The 17,424-nt window shown below is 63.4% G+C and overlaps 1 protein-coding gene across 2 annotated transcripts in view; it reads right to left on the bottom strand.

Annotated features, from left to right (window-relative positions):
- The window catches only part of MYRF (myelin regulatory factor), a 31,701-nt gene extending 14,534 nt beyond the window's left edge, over positions 1-17,167 (bottom strand). For both annotated transcript variants that reach the window (XM_082844764.1, XM_082844765.1), the window contains exons 1-5: positions 17,046-17,167; positions 4,800-4,887; positions 4,348-4,611; positions 1,853-1,914; positions 699-957 (exon numbers count right to left, since the gene is read on the bottom strand). In XM_082844764.1, the coding sequence (XP_082700890.1) occupies positions 699-957; positions 1,853-1,914; positions 4,348-4,611; positions 4,800-4,887; positions 17,046-17,091 (719 nt within the window). In that variant the 5' untranslated portion in view covers positions 17,092-17,167. The remainder of the gene's footprint in view (positions 1-698; positions 958-1,852; positions 1,915-4,347; positions 4,612-4,799; positions 4,888-17,045) is intronic.
- Positions 17,168-17,424: the final 257 nt, after the last annotated feature.

Here is a 17,424-nt window from a genome sequence, read left to right as displayed (position 1 = left end):
CGACGGCTCTTTGGAGAGCAGCCTCCATGGTTAGAAACAAGCCACAGAGGGCCTGGGCCACGAAGGCTGGGAAAGAGAGTTTCCTGGGAAGGGGGCTGACGATTTGGGGGCTACACAGCACCCCTTCCCCTTCTGGTTTACAAAAAGCTTTGCCAGTGGAATCTTTCCTTGAATGAAATCTTTCACGAAATCTCAATGTGCAAAACAGATAAAAAAGACAATTTTACGGGTTGGAGTCAGAGCAGGAAGCTTGGGTCTCCGCCTAGAACCTCCTCAGAAACCCGAGGACTCCATGGTGACTGGAAAGTCACTGGTGTCTGGGTAAGAGCACAGTCCCAGGTTCAAGTACTGGCTCAGCTCCCTCCTACCTCCGTAGGGCAAGCATCCCACCCCCCAAGCCTCAGTTTACCTATCTGGGCAATGGGGGCGGCCATGCCCGTCAAATAAGGTACTTGTGAGCACTTGACCTTGGCCGTTAAGTGCCCGATGCACTGCTCGCACATACATATACATGACACTGACCCCCATCTCTGGGGTCAGAGCCTTGGTCCTTCCTGGGTTCATTCATCCCCGCCCCTACCTCCATCTCTATCCTACCTGCTGCTGCCCTGAGTATGCCCCCCCCCGCCCCCACCAGCCCATCTCCCCGCCCACGCCGCCCATGCCCCCCACCCTGGGGGAGGCTGCCCAACTCTTACTCGGCTCCGGCTCCGTGTTGCTGCAGCAGCTGGTGCAGCATCTGGGACTGCTGGGTATGGTGGAGATCGGTGGGCACCAGCCCCTGCCCCATGGCAGCGTAGGGGGGCATCGGAGGCTCAGCCTTCATGTACAGATCCCGCTGCAGGACAGGGTAGTGAGGCGGGGGCGGCGGGGGCGGCGGTGGGGGGTGCTCCGGGCGGGAGGGCACCCCCACGTGGCACAGGCTCTCAGGGGTTAGGGTGCGCAGGAGATGGGGGTCTGTGGGAGAGATGCGGGGTGGCCATTAGGTTTCCCGGCACCAGCTCTCCCCGGGGCGGGGTCTCCTGATACCCGCCCCCTCCTGAACCCAGCCTGGGGGCTGCCCTCCCGCCGACTCCACGTGGGAGGAGGCTGGGCAGTCTAGAGGCTGGCCACTACAGGCCCCAGCGGGGAAGCCAGACCCTGCCCAGGGGGTGGGCAGCCTTTCACCCCATCCGAGCCAGCTCCTTCCCCCGGGCCGGCCGGGCCTGGCCGTGCTCCCTGGGGAGGTCCCGCATCCCAAGGTTCTCCCCCAGCCCCTCTCAGGCCTGCTCCTCCTCTGAGCCTCAGGAAGGAGTCTCCGGGACCCCCAGCGCCGTCCTGCGGGGGGCCCTCCTCCCTCCGGCGGGCCCCAGGGGCCAGCCCCCCAGCCTGAGGGGGGAGGCCCCAGCTCCCTTTGTTCCCCAGGAGGCATTCCAGAGATGTTTTTGGTAAGATAAACAGAACTCTTGACCCCTCTCTGGGCTGTGGGGAGACGGCTGCCCGTGATCCCTCTGCTCTTGGCCACCTGGGGGCCACTGCACCCCTGAGCACCTCCCAAGGGGAGGTGGGCCGGCGGCAGCCAGGCCTGTGTCCAGGCTGCACCCAGCCTCCCCCAGCCGTCCACTTACCGCCGAAGGGCGCGTCCATGATGGCGCAGGCGGGCAGGCGGGTGGCATCCCCGGCAGGGACACTTGCTCAGAGGCAGGGCCAGGCTCCCCAGCCGCCCATGGGGAACAACAGCCAGCGCCGGGGAGTATTTGACCAGCGATAATCTGGGCCTGCTGGGCGGCCGCTGGCCCCCTCCCTCCCGATAAGGCCGCCCCAGCCACTTGCCCAAACCCCAGAGGGGGAGGGCGGTGCCCGCTGGACTCACCATTCACCTGCTGGGGGGAGTAGGCCTCGGAGCCAGAGTCTGGGGGGGAGTCTGGCAGCGTGCTGGGAAGCAAGAGGAAAGGGTGGTTGGGGGGGCAGCCGAGCCCCTGCCTTCCAGCCGGGCAGCTCTTCTGCGGGGCAGGGTCCCGGAGACCCAGGGGCTGGAGGCTTCGAGGTTTCTTCGCAGCCCCCGTTATGGGCATTTCTCTGTACCAGCTACCTTGGGGTGCCTGGCAGGGCCCAGTTGTGGGTGGAGGCCTTGGGCTCTGGCCCAGCATCCCCTCAGACCTACAGGGCACTTGGGAGCATGTCACCTGTGTCCCTGACGATGGCACAGGGATTGAAGGACTCCCTCTGCAGCCCGAAGGGCCAGGCCAGCTCTCTCCTTCCTGCACCCACAGAAGTCCCACTTCCTGGAGACTCCAGGGGCCGGGCCTGGGAAACTTCAGTGGGTCACCGGGGGGGCTGCCCTGCCACAGGCAGGTGTAGGCTGGGCAGGGAGCCAGCTCGCCAGGCCTGCACTTATTTTTTTCTTGCAGGCTTTGTTTTATCAGTGGTTCGGGCAAAAGAACAAACTCAACTCTGAGAGGTCAACACGTCCTGCGTGAGCCCTGAGTCCGCCCGGGCGGGCAGCTGCGGCCACTCTCTGAGGGATCTGACTCTGGCCACCCTGGTCCCCACATCTGGAAAGGCTGCCCACCGTCATGCCCAGGCAGCTTCTGAGGCGGCCCAGCTCTTGTGGACACAGCCCTGGGCTGCTTGCAGGGTCCCCCAGCTCCCCTGGACAAGCCACCCCGCACCCAAACCCTGCAGGCCGTGTGAAGATGACAGGAAAAGGTGATGGGGACTCGGTCCTTGCTGCGCCCAGCGGGCTGACCGGGGCCTCTCCAGCTCCGGGTCCACCCTCTGCCCCCACTCCCTGCGCTGCCCTGACAGCGGCCTTGAGTAAAGGTCTTTCTCACCCTCCGGCCCCTATCAAATGTGCCAAATCACAGAACCTCGTGTTCTTCCTCGTAACTCCTCACGGTGCGCGAGTCCTCGATTTGCTGATTTATTGATTAGTCATTCCCTCCCCCACTAGACCGCAGGAGCCACTATAGGAGGGATGTGCCTGCCTCGTTTACCACCTAGAACAGGGCCTGGCATGGGTGGGGGCAGTGGCCCTGGAGCGGCCCGGGGGCCACAGCGTGTCTGAGTGCTTCTGGACAAGCACTTTCTCTCTCTAGGTAATGGCCCCAGTCTGCCATCCGAATCCTGCCGTGAGCGGGGTGGGGCTTTACTCGCAGGCTGGCTGGTTTTGGGGTCCCCCAGGAGCTGGTAACTGGGGACAGTCGAGGGGCTCTCGCAGAGGCATGGAGAACAGCAGCGGGCACCCAGCAGGTGCTTATGATGTGTCGGTTCCCTTCCCTCCCTGCCCTTCGGGGCCTGTGGCTTAGGGACAGCCTCTGCGCCTCAAGCGGCCAGCTGCCCTGCAGCAATGGCTCACCCCTGGCTGGCACCCCAGCTCCCCTCCACGGCCCTCCCCCTGTAAGTCAAGACACAGCCACTGTCCCCCCAGTACTTCCTCTGGGTTTCCTCCCCTGACTTCCACAGTCACGCAGGGGCGGAAGCATTCGGGGCTCCCTTCACAGCCGGGGTGCCGAGGTTATGGGTTAGCACCCAGAAGGCCGGAAATGGTGGAGCTGGAGACGGAGCCAGGCTGCCTGGCCGGCGTTGTGCTCCCAGCACCCTGTCATCCTTCCACCCAGAGGTGGGGTCACCTGCCCCCTGCCTGAGCCCGGGAACCCAGAACTTTCTCCGAGCCCCTCTGCAGAGCCGAGCAGACCCACGCTCCCCGCCTCTCCCCACGAGCATGTGCCTGTGGACTGCCCTGCAGTCTGGCTGGGCTGGTGGCCACCTGGAACCCTGGGTCACAGCCGGGCCCAGGCGGAGCCCTTGGGTCAGGCGCTGACGTGGACTCCTTGGAGAGGAGCCAGGGAGCACGTCGGGGGCCGGTTTGGGTAGGGTCCCAACACCTGCACCAACTTCAGGTCCCGCACCTGCGCCATCGGCCAACTCCCTGAGGCCGCGGGAAACAGCAGCTATAAATGCACGAGGGACTGGGTAGGCCTGGTGCAGGGAGGGGTTTGGGTGCCCTGGGTGCCTGCATGCGTGTAGAGATGCTCCCCTGAACGTAAACAGTCCTGCCTCCAGTCCCACTCCCTCCCCGCCACTCTCCACACAGCTCTCGGGGGATGGAGATCTTCCTAGCACTTAGGTCAGCCCTCATCACTCCCCTGCTCAGAACCCTCCGTGGCTGTCCACTGCCTCAGCACAAAGCCGTGAGCACCTCCTCAGCCTGGCCCTGGTCCCCCAGCCACCTTACCTACCCACAGGGCAGCCCGATGCCCACTGCCCAGCCTTGGCCGGCACCTCCCAGGCCCCCCGTCACTGGTCCCACGGGCCGCCTGGGCCTGGGTCTCTGCATCTTACCCCACCCCCACTGCCCTCACTCACCCAGGGGCATAGGGAGCCTTGGGCTCTGCCTTGATGGGGGGCCCAGAGCCCCCCAGGAAGGGCTTGGGAGCAGCACCCATGCCGTTGTTGTTGTTGCAGTTGAGCGGGGCGCTGTAGTTCGGGGGTGGGAGGGGGCCATGGCGACCCGGGGAGGGTCCGCCCCCTGGGGGGCTCAGGTGGTGGACCCCGCTGGAGCCGGGGATCGCTGGCTGCCCGTGGGGGTAGGAGGCCGCACTGGCTGGAGCAGAGATGTCAGGGAAGCAGCTGCGGAGAAGGGTGGAAGCTCAGCGCCAGCCCGGCACCCCCGCCCCTCCCGGGGCTCCCACCTGCAGGGCGGCTTGGACGCTGCAGTGGGCTCAGTGGTTGGGAAAGGAGCAGCTCTCAGAGGCGGGGCCACGTCACCCCTCCCAGGTGGAGGCCAAAGGGGCTGGGGTGCCGCGGGGGCCACTCACAGGTCAGAGGCGTCCTCCTTGCTGATGTACTCCTCCAGGATGCTGGTGTCTATGTTGGAGGGCTCCAGGGCGCCGTTGATGTCGTGGCCTGTGGGGGAGGGGTGGACCTGAGAGATCGGCCCAGCCCGCCAACTCTCCGCAGGCTGGGCCCTCCCCATCTGTGCATCCACGTGGAGGGGGAGTGCCTCATCACCCGCCGCCTGCCAGCCCTCCAGGAGGTATTGATGGTGCTGCCCTCAGTCCACAAGGCCAGCTGGACTCTGCAAGGAGGGGCGGGGCCCAGAGTGCAGGTCTGGACAGACCAGCCGCTTCCTGCCCCTCCATTCTCCTTTCCAGCTTCGTGACATGAGCAAGTCCCTTCGTCTTTTCTACAAAATGGGGTAACCGTGTCCCCGTCTTGCGGGGTGCTGTGAGGAGCAAACGAGGCGCTTTATTTAGCCGGGTGCCCAGCGGATACCAGCCCCCTCACTGACTCAGACCAGACTCACTGACTCTGTCCTGCCCTGTCCTCCGGGAGGCGGTTCCAGATGGCCCAGCTGCGGGCAGCCGGGACCAGGAGGCCTGGCGGGGCTGGACCACACATCCTGGGGGGCCCATGGGGCTGGGGGAGACTCTTGAACCCCGGGCCCCAGCTGCAGGTGGCGAGGGAGCAGGGGTCGGAGTCAGGAGTGCCCAGCCCACCCTCACTGCGTGTGCCCATCACCCCCACATCGAGGGCTGAGCCCAGAGGAGGAAACAGCCCCAGAGAGGGTCGGTGGGGAACGATGGTGGCCTGAGCGCTGCTCCTCTGCCTGACCTCTCCTGGGCCCTCCCCGCTAGCCCCAGCCCCACCAACGGGAGGGATTCACAGAAAAGGCAGCCCAGTGCTCTTGGGCATCAGCAGTGAAGGAGAGGGGGAGGCGCTGGCCTTTCCCCTCCCGGGGTCACCTTGCAGGGGGAGCTGGAGTGCTGGGTGATAAGGGGGCTGACGTGGGAGATGCGTCAACTCTGATAATGGAGGACGGCCCCACCCACACTGCTGACCTGGGCTGGCCGGCCCCACTGAGGCAGGAGGCACCCCTCCCACAGGCCCCTAGGCCTTGAGTCTGGGGTCTGCGCCTCATGCCCCCTTCCCTGGTGAACCCTGGGAACAGAGCTCAGGTCCAGTAGTAAATCCTAGCTCACCTACTCCCTGCTGTGTGACCTTGGGCAGGTCACATACCCTCTCTGAGCCTCAGTCGCCTCAGTAAAATGGGGACATGAACAGCTAACACTTTACAGCGTTCTTCTGAGGATGAAACAGGTTAAGGTATATGAAGTGCCCGGAACACAGTGGGTGCTCAGCAAACAGTGGCGGTCCCCACTCCCCAGAGCCCTGGGGTCCCCAGGAACCCCCAGCCCAGGCCCCTCCCTGGCCCTGGCCGGCATTTCAAGAATGCTGAGCCCCGCTTAGGTGATTAATGAGTGGCTAAGCCCTCCTAGGAGTCACGCGCTGCCTGGGACAGGCCCTCCTGCTGGCCCCCACGCTGGACTCACCCAGCCAGGAACAAGGGACACCCACCAAGCACCGCCAATGGCCGCCCAGGGCAAGGGAAGCTTCTCGAGCTGGGAATGACCAGGCTGCATGCCGAGGTTCCAGGACCCCCACCCCGTCCTTCCCTGTTAACCAAAGTTCCCATTTACTGAGCGCCTGCTGTGTGCCAGACACTTTCCGAGCCAAGTACGTTAATGATCACAGGAGTTTATTATACGTAAGGCATCCTGCAGGCTCTTCCTGTGCACTGGGACATAATTCTCCCAACCTATCACGGTGACGATGACAGTGGCTCACACTGACTGAGTGCCTGCCAGGCCCCAGCACCATCCTAAGTGCTTTACGGGTTCACCTCCCAATCGCCCCTGCAGACTTGGTGTCTGTTATTAGCATCATCCCCTTTGTTCAGAGAAGTCAAGCCTCTTGCCCAAGGCAACCCAGCAAGGAGAAGCCAAACTCAAGTGCAGGGGCCCGACTCCAAGAGGGAAAGTGTAGTTGGTGGTCGCTGAGGCTTCCCAGCCATGCTGGGCTGCCCCACTGGATGACGGGGAGCGGGTGGTCCCGAGGGCACAGGAGGTGGGGAGGGAGGGGGTACTGGCGCGTCACTCCCACCTTGGCTGCTGAAGCCGCAGGGTTTTGAGACTGAACTTGGAATCCACAGTGAATGATGGGGTGACAGAGTCCTGGTGCTGCTATTTATAACAGGCCAGGCCCCCTCCTCCCCCTCCCCCGGCCAGGAGCAACTCCTAATCACCCCTAATCCTCCTGCCCCCCTCCCCCGGGGTGGGGGGTGCCTCCGACAGAGGCATCTTGGGAGACCCTAACGAGAACCAGATGTGGTTGGGGGGAGGAGAGACCCTCGGTGCCAGGGGCCGGGCGGACGGGAGGATGGAGGAGGGAGGGGGGAGCCACTGGGGCAGGGTGGGGGTGGGCCAGTGGGTGGGAGAGAAGTATGAGGTTTGGGGGGTTGGTGGGCCTCCTGAGGACCACGGACCCCACACCTCCTCTTTCTCTGGGAGTCCTCGCCGCCTGTCCCAAAGGGTCCAGCCACCCAGGAGATGCCCCCCGCCTATCCCATGAACCACACTGGAGATCTCTAACCCAACGTTCCAGCAGGACAGGGTGGAGTGACTCCTTGACTCCTGAGGCTGGGGCAGAGCCTCCAGGAACCCAGGAGAAAGGCATGGCCCCCTCCCCCACTGCTCCCCCAAGAACCCTGGAACATCCTGGAACACCGCTGAGCGGCAGGTACAGTCAGGAAGGAAGCTGAGAATCTCATGCTGATCCTCAAGACCTCCCTGGGAGCTGGGGAGGCTGCCAAGGTCCCACAGCCTGAAGGCGGCACCACCAGGCCACAAACCAGCATCCCCGCCCTCCCTCTCCCCAGACCCTTCAACTTCCCATGCTCGGGATAACCAGGACCCTCGTCCGTCCAAGGCCTGGCCCGGTCGACCCCCTGCCGGCCCCCGTGGCCGCTCCTGCCCCAGTGCCCCTCCCTGCAACTCTCCACAGTCCAGCCCCCGCCTCATTCCATCCTGGGACAAACACCCCCTTGCACATCAGGGCCTTTGCACATGCTGTTCCCTCATGCTGTTCCCATTCCTCGTGACTCTATAGGCTTTGGCTTAAATGTAAGTTCCTCCGAGAGACCATGTCTGACTCCCCCATTCTCCTGAGCGGCCTCCCTTCTCCTTTCTCATCAGGCTCTTTGCTCTCCTGCCCAGCACACACCTCGGGGGAAGAATCAGTCCTCTGCCCACCCACTGCCCGTAGCACACACTCACCGAGCGGTCACTCTGCCCAGCCACGCCACACACACTCTACATGGCTCGTATTTAATTCCCATAACAACCCTACGGGGTAGGTGGTTTTCTTGTTCCCTCTTTCACAGATGAGGAAGCTGCGGCTCAGAAAGGATAAACGCCTTTCCCATAGCTTAGAGGTGTGGCAGCTGGGCCGTGAGTCCTGCCCCGTTTTGTCTCTCAGCGGTGTAAGCATCTAAGCATACCGCAGGCACACGATGAATGTTCATGGGATGAATGAGCAAAGTGGCAAGCGGGGCACTGGGACCAGGCCTGCCCGAGTCTGGGCACCTCCGGCCGGCCATGCTGTGGTCAGAGTTCAGGGCTAGACAGGGCCCCTCCAGGCGCCGCCCCTGCCCTGTGGAGCTGTGCACCCCAGCTGCTCCTCATTAATTAGGCCCTTTATTACCTGCTTTTAACGGGAGCCAGACACTGCTCCTTCCCAGGCAGGCGGGATCGGGGCTGTGGGAAGGAAGCCCCTCCCCTCCTGTCTCCTCCTCTCTTTAAGGCCACCCAGCTAGGCAGAAGAGGAACCCAGGCGACACAAGCCAGGTGCGGGATGAGGGCGGATGGGGGCCCAGGTGGTCCTCCACCCTGGACCCTTCCCTTCCTGCCCCCTCGTGCTCACGCCCCCCCCCCCACCAGCTGTGGCCACTGGCTGAGTCTCGGCCATTGTCCCGGGGAACGGGGGAGGGTGGGGACCCGGCACAGTGGGAGGCTTGTGCCCTGCCCACACCCTCCCCCTCAACCGTCAATGAGGCACTTGTCAATTCATGCCCCAAACATGGCGGAAATCCCGTTGGCCACGTGGCTGTGGGCAGGGCAGGCCATGGCCTAAGGATGCCGGCCAGGCCTAGCTGATCTGAACCTGGGGCTAACAGGACACAGGTCTGCCCCCCTGCTGTTGAGTGTCCACTCCAGGCATCTGAATCTGAGGGGCATCCTGCCTCCAGGCAACGGCTGGGCCAGGGTAGCAGTGGTCAGGGGATTGCCCACCTTGGCATCCCCATAATGCCCTAAGGGACCCCTGGGGTCAAAGAGGCCTGGTTGCTAACGCGGGTCCCCCTTCATTGCTGCGTGACCCTCGGCAAGTGACCTGACCTCCCTGTGCCTCAGTTCCCTTGCCTCTCAAGTGAAGGAGGTCCCTGCATCACAGGGTGGGCGCGAGTCTCCAGTGAGAGGGTGGGAAAGCTCCTCACCTCTAGGAGGCCATTCCTCGCCTTGCTCCGTTTCCATCCCTCCTGGGCTCCCATCTCCTCTCCTGCCCAAGCACAACCTGTGCCATGATGGTATTCTGGCACACGCATGGCACAGTCCAGCCTCCAGGACTGGGCTCTAGCCATCCCCTCTCCAGTGGGGAAGCCTTCTGTGACTGCCTGCCTACCCTGGCAGTCCCTCCTCGATCGCCCCAGTCACAGAGGGCCCCCAGTGCTGCAGCTCATTTCCCCATATTGACTGAGCTGATCAACATGTACCAAACTAGTTCCCACTGGGACAGGGCACAGAGGGCTCTCACCTCCCTTGGTTTGGACTTTCTATCTTTATTAATTGATTAATATGACAACTACCTCAGGCTTCAAACTGTGACCAGAGCCTTCTCACTCAAAATGCCTTCAGGCCAAATGCTTGATTCTGCAAGCTACGCTTTGCATCTCTGCATCAAATCCCCAATCATCTTGGGGCTGAGTGACGAGGATGTAGCTCTGGAGTCATTGCCATCAGGTCCTTAATCTGATCCACAGTTGTCTTTGTTCCCTCTCAACTTCTTGCCAAAACGCGGCAGAGCCCTGCCTCCTGCCTGCAGAGACCCAGACCCTCCAGGGGACCTGAAACCTTTAGCCACCCCTGGGCTATAGCTACGTCCTCCCCTAGTCCCCACACGGCTGCCACCCTGTCCTCAGGTCCACACAAGGCTGAACTCACAGCCCGAAGATGCTCCAAAGACAGGTCCAACAGACCTGGCCCAGCAGTTGTGGCCTCTTCTTAGGGAACCCACATGGGTCCCTAGGGATCTCCACTTTGCTCTGGGGGCCCCCAGCCCTCTCCCACAGGGACTAGGCCAGGCAGGCTGGGGAAGGCCCCTCCCCACAGAGGCAGAGTAGAGACCCTGCAGCTTGGGGTGGGAGCAGGTCTCTACCAGGGTTACCCATGCCCACCTGTGTTCATACACCAGCATGCCCCACAGGCATGTGCACACACAAGGGCACACTCCCAGGCATGTATCCACTGGCACACACATGATCGTGTACATCCGAACATACACGTATACAGAGGCACACCCCCCGCACACTGACACACACATGTGCACATACCGGCATGCTCCAAGTGTGCTCATTCATTCATTCACACAATTATTTACTGAGCATCTACTGTGTATCAGGCACAATTCTAGGCTCTGGAGATAAAGCAGTAAACAGACAAAACCTACTCCCTCCATGGAGCTGACATCCTGGGAGCAGAGTCAGATGACAAGCCAGGTGGGCAAAATCCACAGCATTTCAGAAGGTGACAAATGCTACGGAGACAATAAAGCAGGGAGAGGGGCTGGGGTGCTAGGAGGGTGGGGAAGAGTTGCAATTCCAAACAGGGTAGCAGGGAGGGCTTTACTGAGCAAAGATACGAAGGAGGTGAGCCACATGGACATCTGGGAAGCGCACTGCAGGCAGTGGGGAGGCGCTGCAGAGGCCCTGGGGCATGTTCACATCTCAGCACGCCTCACAGACTTCCACATCTGTGCCCACCAACGCTCAGCGGCCCAATGGCAGGCCCAGGCCAACCCACCTCCCCATCAGCTCTAGGTGGAGCCGGCCCAGCTGCGCGAACCCGGTGTCACGGACCCCAAACTCCACCAGCAAAGGCAGCCCCTCCAAGTTAGCAAAGCAGGGGATGGGGACTGCCCCTACCCCCCAGCCCCCGCCAAGGCCACAGACCCCAGGAGGGAGAACCATGGGGGAAGAAGACAGCACAGGGGACTGAGATGATGAAGAGGGGAGTGAGGGCGGGTCCCAAACCCTTCAGAGAGACAGAGGCTGCGGTTGTGCATTGCGGGGCTGGAGGGATCTAGGTCAGATGGAGGGAAAACTTTCGCACTGATGCAGCCTGGAGTCAGGGGGAGGCCAGGAAGCCCTGAAGCCCCCTGTGCATAGTCCAGGCCAGTGGGGGCTCAGGACCCAACTTCCTTCCCTCCCACTCCAGGCCCTGGGGGGGTCTCACTGCTTATGTCACACAACCTAGATCATCTGAGTGAGGGCTCTGAGGCCCAGAGAGGTCAAGGGGCTGGACGGCAGTCACCCAGCACAGCCATCACTGGTGGGTCAGGACCCTCAGCACGCAAGGAGGAGAGGCTCCCTCCCGCCCCACTCCAAGCTAGCACCCAACTGTGACGGGTCAGGAGACCCGGGATCCCAGCCCAGCTCTGCCGTGGCCGCCCTGAGTGAGCCTGACCCATCGCCTTCCCCTCCTGCCTCAGCAGCCCCCTCTCGGAAGTGAGGGGGCACCACCCACACTTCCACAGAGGCCCAGGACTCCCGGGAGACACCACATGCGAAAACCTCCGGTCTGGGTGTGGCAGGCAAAGACGAAGGACAGTCAAGACCCTTCCCCACCCCCCTTACACCCCCCCCACCCCGCCCCGCCACCTGCCCAAGGGCCGAGTTCCGAATCTCTGGGGTAGAGGGCGGGGCAGGCCCAGCTGGAGCAGGCAGCAGGACCAGGCAGGGCCAGACCTGTCATGGAGCAGAGCTCCGGAGTACAGAGTGTGCTCATCCCTGGAATAAGTAGCCCAGAGAGGGTGAGGGGCTTTCCCAAGGCACACAGCGCCAGCCACAGGCCCCAGCCCAAGCTTGGGGGCACTGACCTACCCATGGACCAATAAATCCTCCAAGTGGGGAGCATAATACCTGTTGTAAGCCTCCCAGGGGAGAATAATCACAATCCAGGCTGACATTCATGGAGTGGAGCCGTGCCAGGCACTGCATGAGGCCCTGCTCAAGCCCCTTCTACCTAACCCCCATGGAAACCCTGAGAGGCAGGTACTCCTACTGCAACTGTATTCCCATTCTACAGATGGGAAAATGGAGGCACAAAGAGGTGCAGTGATAGGCCCAGGAGAAGGACCGTGGGTAAGCGGCAGAGCTAGGGACCGACCTTCAGCCCACCCCAGGGAGTGCACATGACCAACACAGACCCAAGGGGCTGCCCAACACGGTGGTAGCAGGGGCTGGAGACGGAGGTGAGAGGGGAGGCCCCCCATACACACACTCAGGCTGTGAGGAAAAATGAGGCCCAGAGGAGGAGGCCGTGAGGAGGAAGAAGGTGGGAAAAAAGGGCAGGCAGCCTGGGTGGGGCGGGGCCATCCCTGGTTAATAATTTAGTTAATGATTTCTTCTCCCCGTCCTTATCGAGTGGGCAAAGTCCAAGGGCAGCAGCCAATCAGCAGCCCTGCCGGGCTGTTACCCAGCAGCCTCTGCTGCCAGGGCCCCCCAGTCCTGTAGGCCCTTGGGAGTCAGGGAGCGGGGGCCAGGCCCCCAGGAGGAGGCCGTTCTGCCCAGAGCAGCCTGTCTTTCCCCCAGACACCCTGCTTGGCTCTGCCTAAGACCCCCAGGGGTACTCTGCCCAGGCCCCCAGACTCAGGAGAGGCCCTGAGGCCCGCACGTCGGAAGCGGCCGGCTCCGGTGGCTCCGCTCCCCTGTACCGAGCCAGGCCCTCACAGAGAGTCAGCTTCCTGGGGTGCGCCCCCCACCCCGCCTCTGTTCACACAGTCATTGTTGCTTCCATTCCTTGGGAACATTTCCTGCCCCCCTCCCACCCCGTGTGGCCCTGTGCTGTGTGTTGGGGACAGGGCGATGAGTCAGACCCCTGGCTACCACTTCCCCTCCAGCTGGAGTCAGGACCTTGGGAGGTGGGGCTGGGACAGGAGTCCTCTGGGGAGGCTCTGGGTGGACCCAAGAGGCACTCCATCTCATCTCCTTGAGAGTCAGGGGTCTGGCGGTCTCCCCCATCCACCTACTCCATGGTCGCACTGCAGACAGACAGGCGGACACAAGGCACAGTGCCATCCCATCACACACCGCGCCTCAGCCCCAGATTCCTGTCCAGGGTGGGCGTCCTCTCCCACAAGCGGTCAGGTGGTCTCCTGGGGCCTCCTCCTGCCCTCTGGAGGCAGAGATGCTGGTCCCCATAAGAAGGCCACCCTCCCTCCCCCAAAGCCCTGGAGGCAGAGGGGTGTTCTGAGGCCTGGGTGTCAGCCCTGGCTCACGCTGGCTAACTCCCTTCTCTCAGAGCCGCAGTCTTAGGCCCTGGGAAAGGGGGCCAACGCCACCGCTCCCCTCCCACATCCCAGAGCTGGGGAAGGGTGGCTTTCAAACCAGGATCTGGAGTCTGGGGTCTGTGAGGAGCCCACCCACCCTGTGTCCAGTGTATATGTCCTATTCGGAGGCCAGGAGTTTGTCTTTGCTTGGTGGCCATAAAGAATCACACTGGAAGTCCCTGCTCTGGTCCAGCGCACCTGCCTACCCAAGGAGGGGACATGAGGCCAGAGAAATAAAGTCACCAGGCCAAGGCACCCATCAGGTATGGAAGGAGTGAAAACCCGGCTCCCACCTCCAGCCCTGGCGGGGCTCTAGAGGCCAAGGGAGGTCCCCCAACCTCTCGGTGGCCCTTCCAGCCCAGCTCCCCTCAGTGGCTTCCCCCACATCCACCGGCTTACCGAGTGCTGATCGCTGCTCACTCGCGCCCCGTGTGCCCCCGGAGCCAGGGGCCAGCACCCTCCCCCTTCTAAAACGTCCCTCTTCCCCAGGGCTGGAGGACAAGGCTCAGCAGCGGGCATCATCAGGACCTGCTCTGCCACCCACTCCTGTCTTGCAGGTGAGGAAAAGGGGCCCAGCGAGGGCAAGAGCTCTGCACAGGGTCATGCAGCTCTCAGGGGCCAAGTCTGCACCAGAACCTCTCAAGTCCTATAGAGATCCTCTGATGCTGCCTTGCCCTGTCCCTGACGGGCTCTGAGAGTCCAAGGCCCCAGCCGGTCAAGGTGATGAGGGGAACACCTGCCACTGTGCCCCGGTTACCTGCTGGGAGCCAGTGCATCCTGCCCGGAGGGTCCCCTCTCTGCAGGCCCTGTGCCCGCCGATCTGGGCGGCCGCAGCCTCCCTCTAGGGGATTAGCAGGGCAGTCACGGGGGCCCGGCTGTACCAGCCTCGAGGGGGCCGCCCTGTCCCAGCCTCCCACCTGAGGCCCAAAGCGCCTTAGCTTCCAGCCCACCAGCCTGAGGCAGGGTACAGCCAGGCCCACCGCACAGGACCAGGCAGGACCCAGGGCATATGCTTGGTGTGCCTGGAGAGTGGGCCACGTCACACGAGGGGCCTGGGCACGCCCTGCCCCCTTCAGCCAAGCCCTTTCCCACCTCCAGGTCCAGAGCTGAAAGCACAGACCCTGCCCGCCATACCCACTGTCCTGGGGAGCGACCAAGGCCAAGCGGGAGCCAGGATGAGCGCTCAGGTGTCCCCAGCCCCAAGTGCGAAGCACCCTCCTCCTGGGAAATACATCCACGTGCGCAAAAGCACCCTGCACTTCCACACTTCCACTCGTGAGCACACTCAGCAGCGCCCCCGACCAGGGGCGCCCTAACAACCCCACTACGTCCCCCACATGCCGCTGCCCACCGGATTCCTGGCCAGGCCTTCCCCACCAAGTGGCCCTGGAGACCCCAGCCCTCAGCGCCCGCCCCACCTTCCCCCCATCTCAGGCTCTGGGAGCACTTCTCCAGCCCCTGGCTCCCTCCACAGACATTCTTGAGTCTGCTCTTATCTCTCTGGAGGGAGCAGCGCAGCCTCCCCGCCAGGCCAGCCAGGCCGGCCGCATGGCTGAGCCGTGGCGTCAGGCCCCACCCCCACCCCCACCCCCCCCCACCCCCCCCACCCCCGCCCACGGCCAGGAGGGAAAGTTTGGCTCAGGAGACAGGGAGCCTGGGCCAGCCAGGCCCACCCCTCTGCCCAGGCCCAGGGTCCTGGGGGAAGGGGGCACAGGGATTTCTGGGATCATCTGGGATGTCCGGCGGGCTCCGGGCACCCCCAAAATAGTGGCCCCCAAGCAAGGACTAGTGTCCCCTTCCTACCTCCCCAGAGCCCCCAGCCCCCATAAGGCCCCTCAAGGCTCTTAAAGGAGGAAAAGGATCTGGGGAGAACAAGAGCCCCTGGGACTGACGGGGAAACGCCTAGGACCCTCAAATGGCCCAACTACCTGAGGATCAACCACTTCATCTAGTCCAAACCTGACTTCTTGGATTCTGGGGGTGTCCAGAATCCTGGAGTGGGGAGGCCGGAGGCTTGGGGATGCCCTTACCTGGGCTGTTCGGCAAGCAGAGTGCACAAAGGCTCCCCCCCCCAACACACACACCCCCTGCAGTCACAGACAGGGAGAAACTAAGTCAAAGAAAGGCCTTCCTTGCTCCCTCATGGGACTCCAAAGGGCTCTGGGCGCTGGGCGCTGGGCTTGAAACTTGGACCCTAATTCCCTGCCCTGTGGCCCAACAGCTGCAGCACAGTGTGCCCCGTGGGCCACCGCGCCTCGCCATGGGCAGGTTCACACTAATGGAAGGTTCTGGATCATTGAGTTTTGGGTTCTGAAGGCACTGAGGTGCTGCAGATGGACTTAGGGACTAGGGGGAGGGTGGGGGCAGAGGCTGGGCTCCCGAGGTTGGTGGAGAGGGACACAAGAGCACCCAGAGGGTCTGAGAAGCTGGGAGAGTCAGCCTGCACCTCTGCACCCCCTCCCACACTCTGTCTCATTCCTGGTCTGGCTGGATGTTCCAGTGAGGGTCTGAGAAGCTGGGAGATGTCAGCCTGCACCTCTGCACCCCCTCCCACACTCTGTCTCATCCCTCCTGAACCCAGAACCCAAGAGGGGGACAGCCTCAAGGGGCAGAGATTACTCAGGAAAGGGGAGTGGGTGAGATGTAGGAGCAGACCCCCAAAACCACTGGCCAGGAGAGGGGAGAGGGTAGAAGAAAATCTTGTAGGGTGTGTGTAGATCCCAGCCCTGGGGAGGGTCCTATCAGGGTCAAGGTGAGGGGATGAGGTCACTCCTGGGACGGGGGCACAGCCAGAGGAGGCATAGCTCCAGGGCCAGGTGTGAGCGAAACAGCCCCGAGGAGCCACACAGAGCTGGCAGGATGCAGTTCACAGCTTTGGGAGGGTCTCGGAGTGCGGAGGTGGCTAACGGGGGGGATGCCAACTTCAAGAAGGTTCCAGAACCAACGAGAGTATTCCAGGGGGGGAGGTGGGGAAATCCAGCCCAAGAGGAATGCTGGGGAGGGGTTCCCAGCCCTAAGTAGGGGAGAGATAGCCGCTTCAAGGGGAAGTTCAGCCGTGGGGGGGGGAGCAGCCTTGTGGAAGGTGGGTGACAGTCTTGAAGGGGGTCCCTGTCTCAGGGAAGCACTGGTGGGGAGGCGCTGGGGGCAGGAGTCAGGCTGGGAGTAGGGTGCCAACCTGAAAGGCACATAGGGTGCCTGAGTCTCTAGGCGGGGGTCCCAGTCTCTGGGAGGCATGCTGGGGGCCCCAGCCTGGATGGGGTCCCAGGGAAGCACAGTAGAGGGTCCCGGCGTCGGGAAGTGCGCTGGGGGTGGGAGGTGTCAGAATTTAGTGGGGACTGCAGGTCCTGGAAGGCATGAAGGAGGACCGAGCAGGGAAGGGGATACAGCTCCAAGGAAGTTGTGTGTTGGGGGACGGGGAGTGGGGAGCCCAACTTCAGCGGAGGTGGGTAGTAACCTCCAGGAGACAGAGGAGGGCCCCAGCCCAGAGGAGGTGTTCTGGGCGGGGGGTGGGGGGGGGTCCCAGCTTGATGAAAGCACAGTCGGGGGTCCCAGTCCCCAGGGAGATCGGCTGCGGGTTCCCAGCGCGAGAGGGTCGCCGCCCCCGCCGGCCCGCGGTCCCTCACCTTCGAAGAAGCGCTGCAGCGCCTCCGTCTCGTCCACCACCTCCATGTCCGGCCTGCCCCGCGTACACTCCACCCCGGCCCCGCTACAGCCCGGCCCGGGGGCGCGGCATCGCCGGCGCGGCCCGCGCGACAGTCCCGGCTCGGCTCCGGCTGCGGTCCCGCCCGGACCGCCGCAGCGCTCGCCCCCCGCGCGGCACTGGCCCGGCCCCTGCCCGCCCCACGCGCCCCGCCCGCCCACCGCGCACAGCGTCCCCTGCCGGCCCGCCCCATTCCTGCGCCGCAGCCCCACGGCTGGCAGGGCGCGCGGGGCTCCTGCAGGGGGCGCTCGGCGCGGGGTCCTAACCAGCTTGGGGGTCGAGGGGCGGCCCAGCCTCTATGC

The sequence above is a fragment of the Leucopleurus acutus genome (genome assembly GCF_964270905.1).
Source record: "Leucopleurus acutus genome assembly, chromosome: 8".
Lineage (NCBI taxonomy): Eukaryota > Metazoa > Chordata > Mammalia > Artiodactyla > Delphinidae > Leucopleurus > Leucopleurus acutus.
The sequence above is the reverse complement of the archived record's forward strand: the minus strand, read 5'-3'. Positions and strand labels throughout refer to the sequence as shown.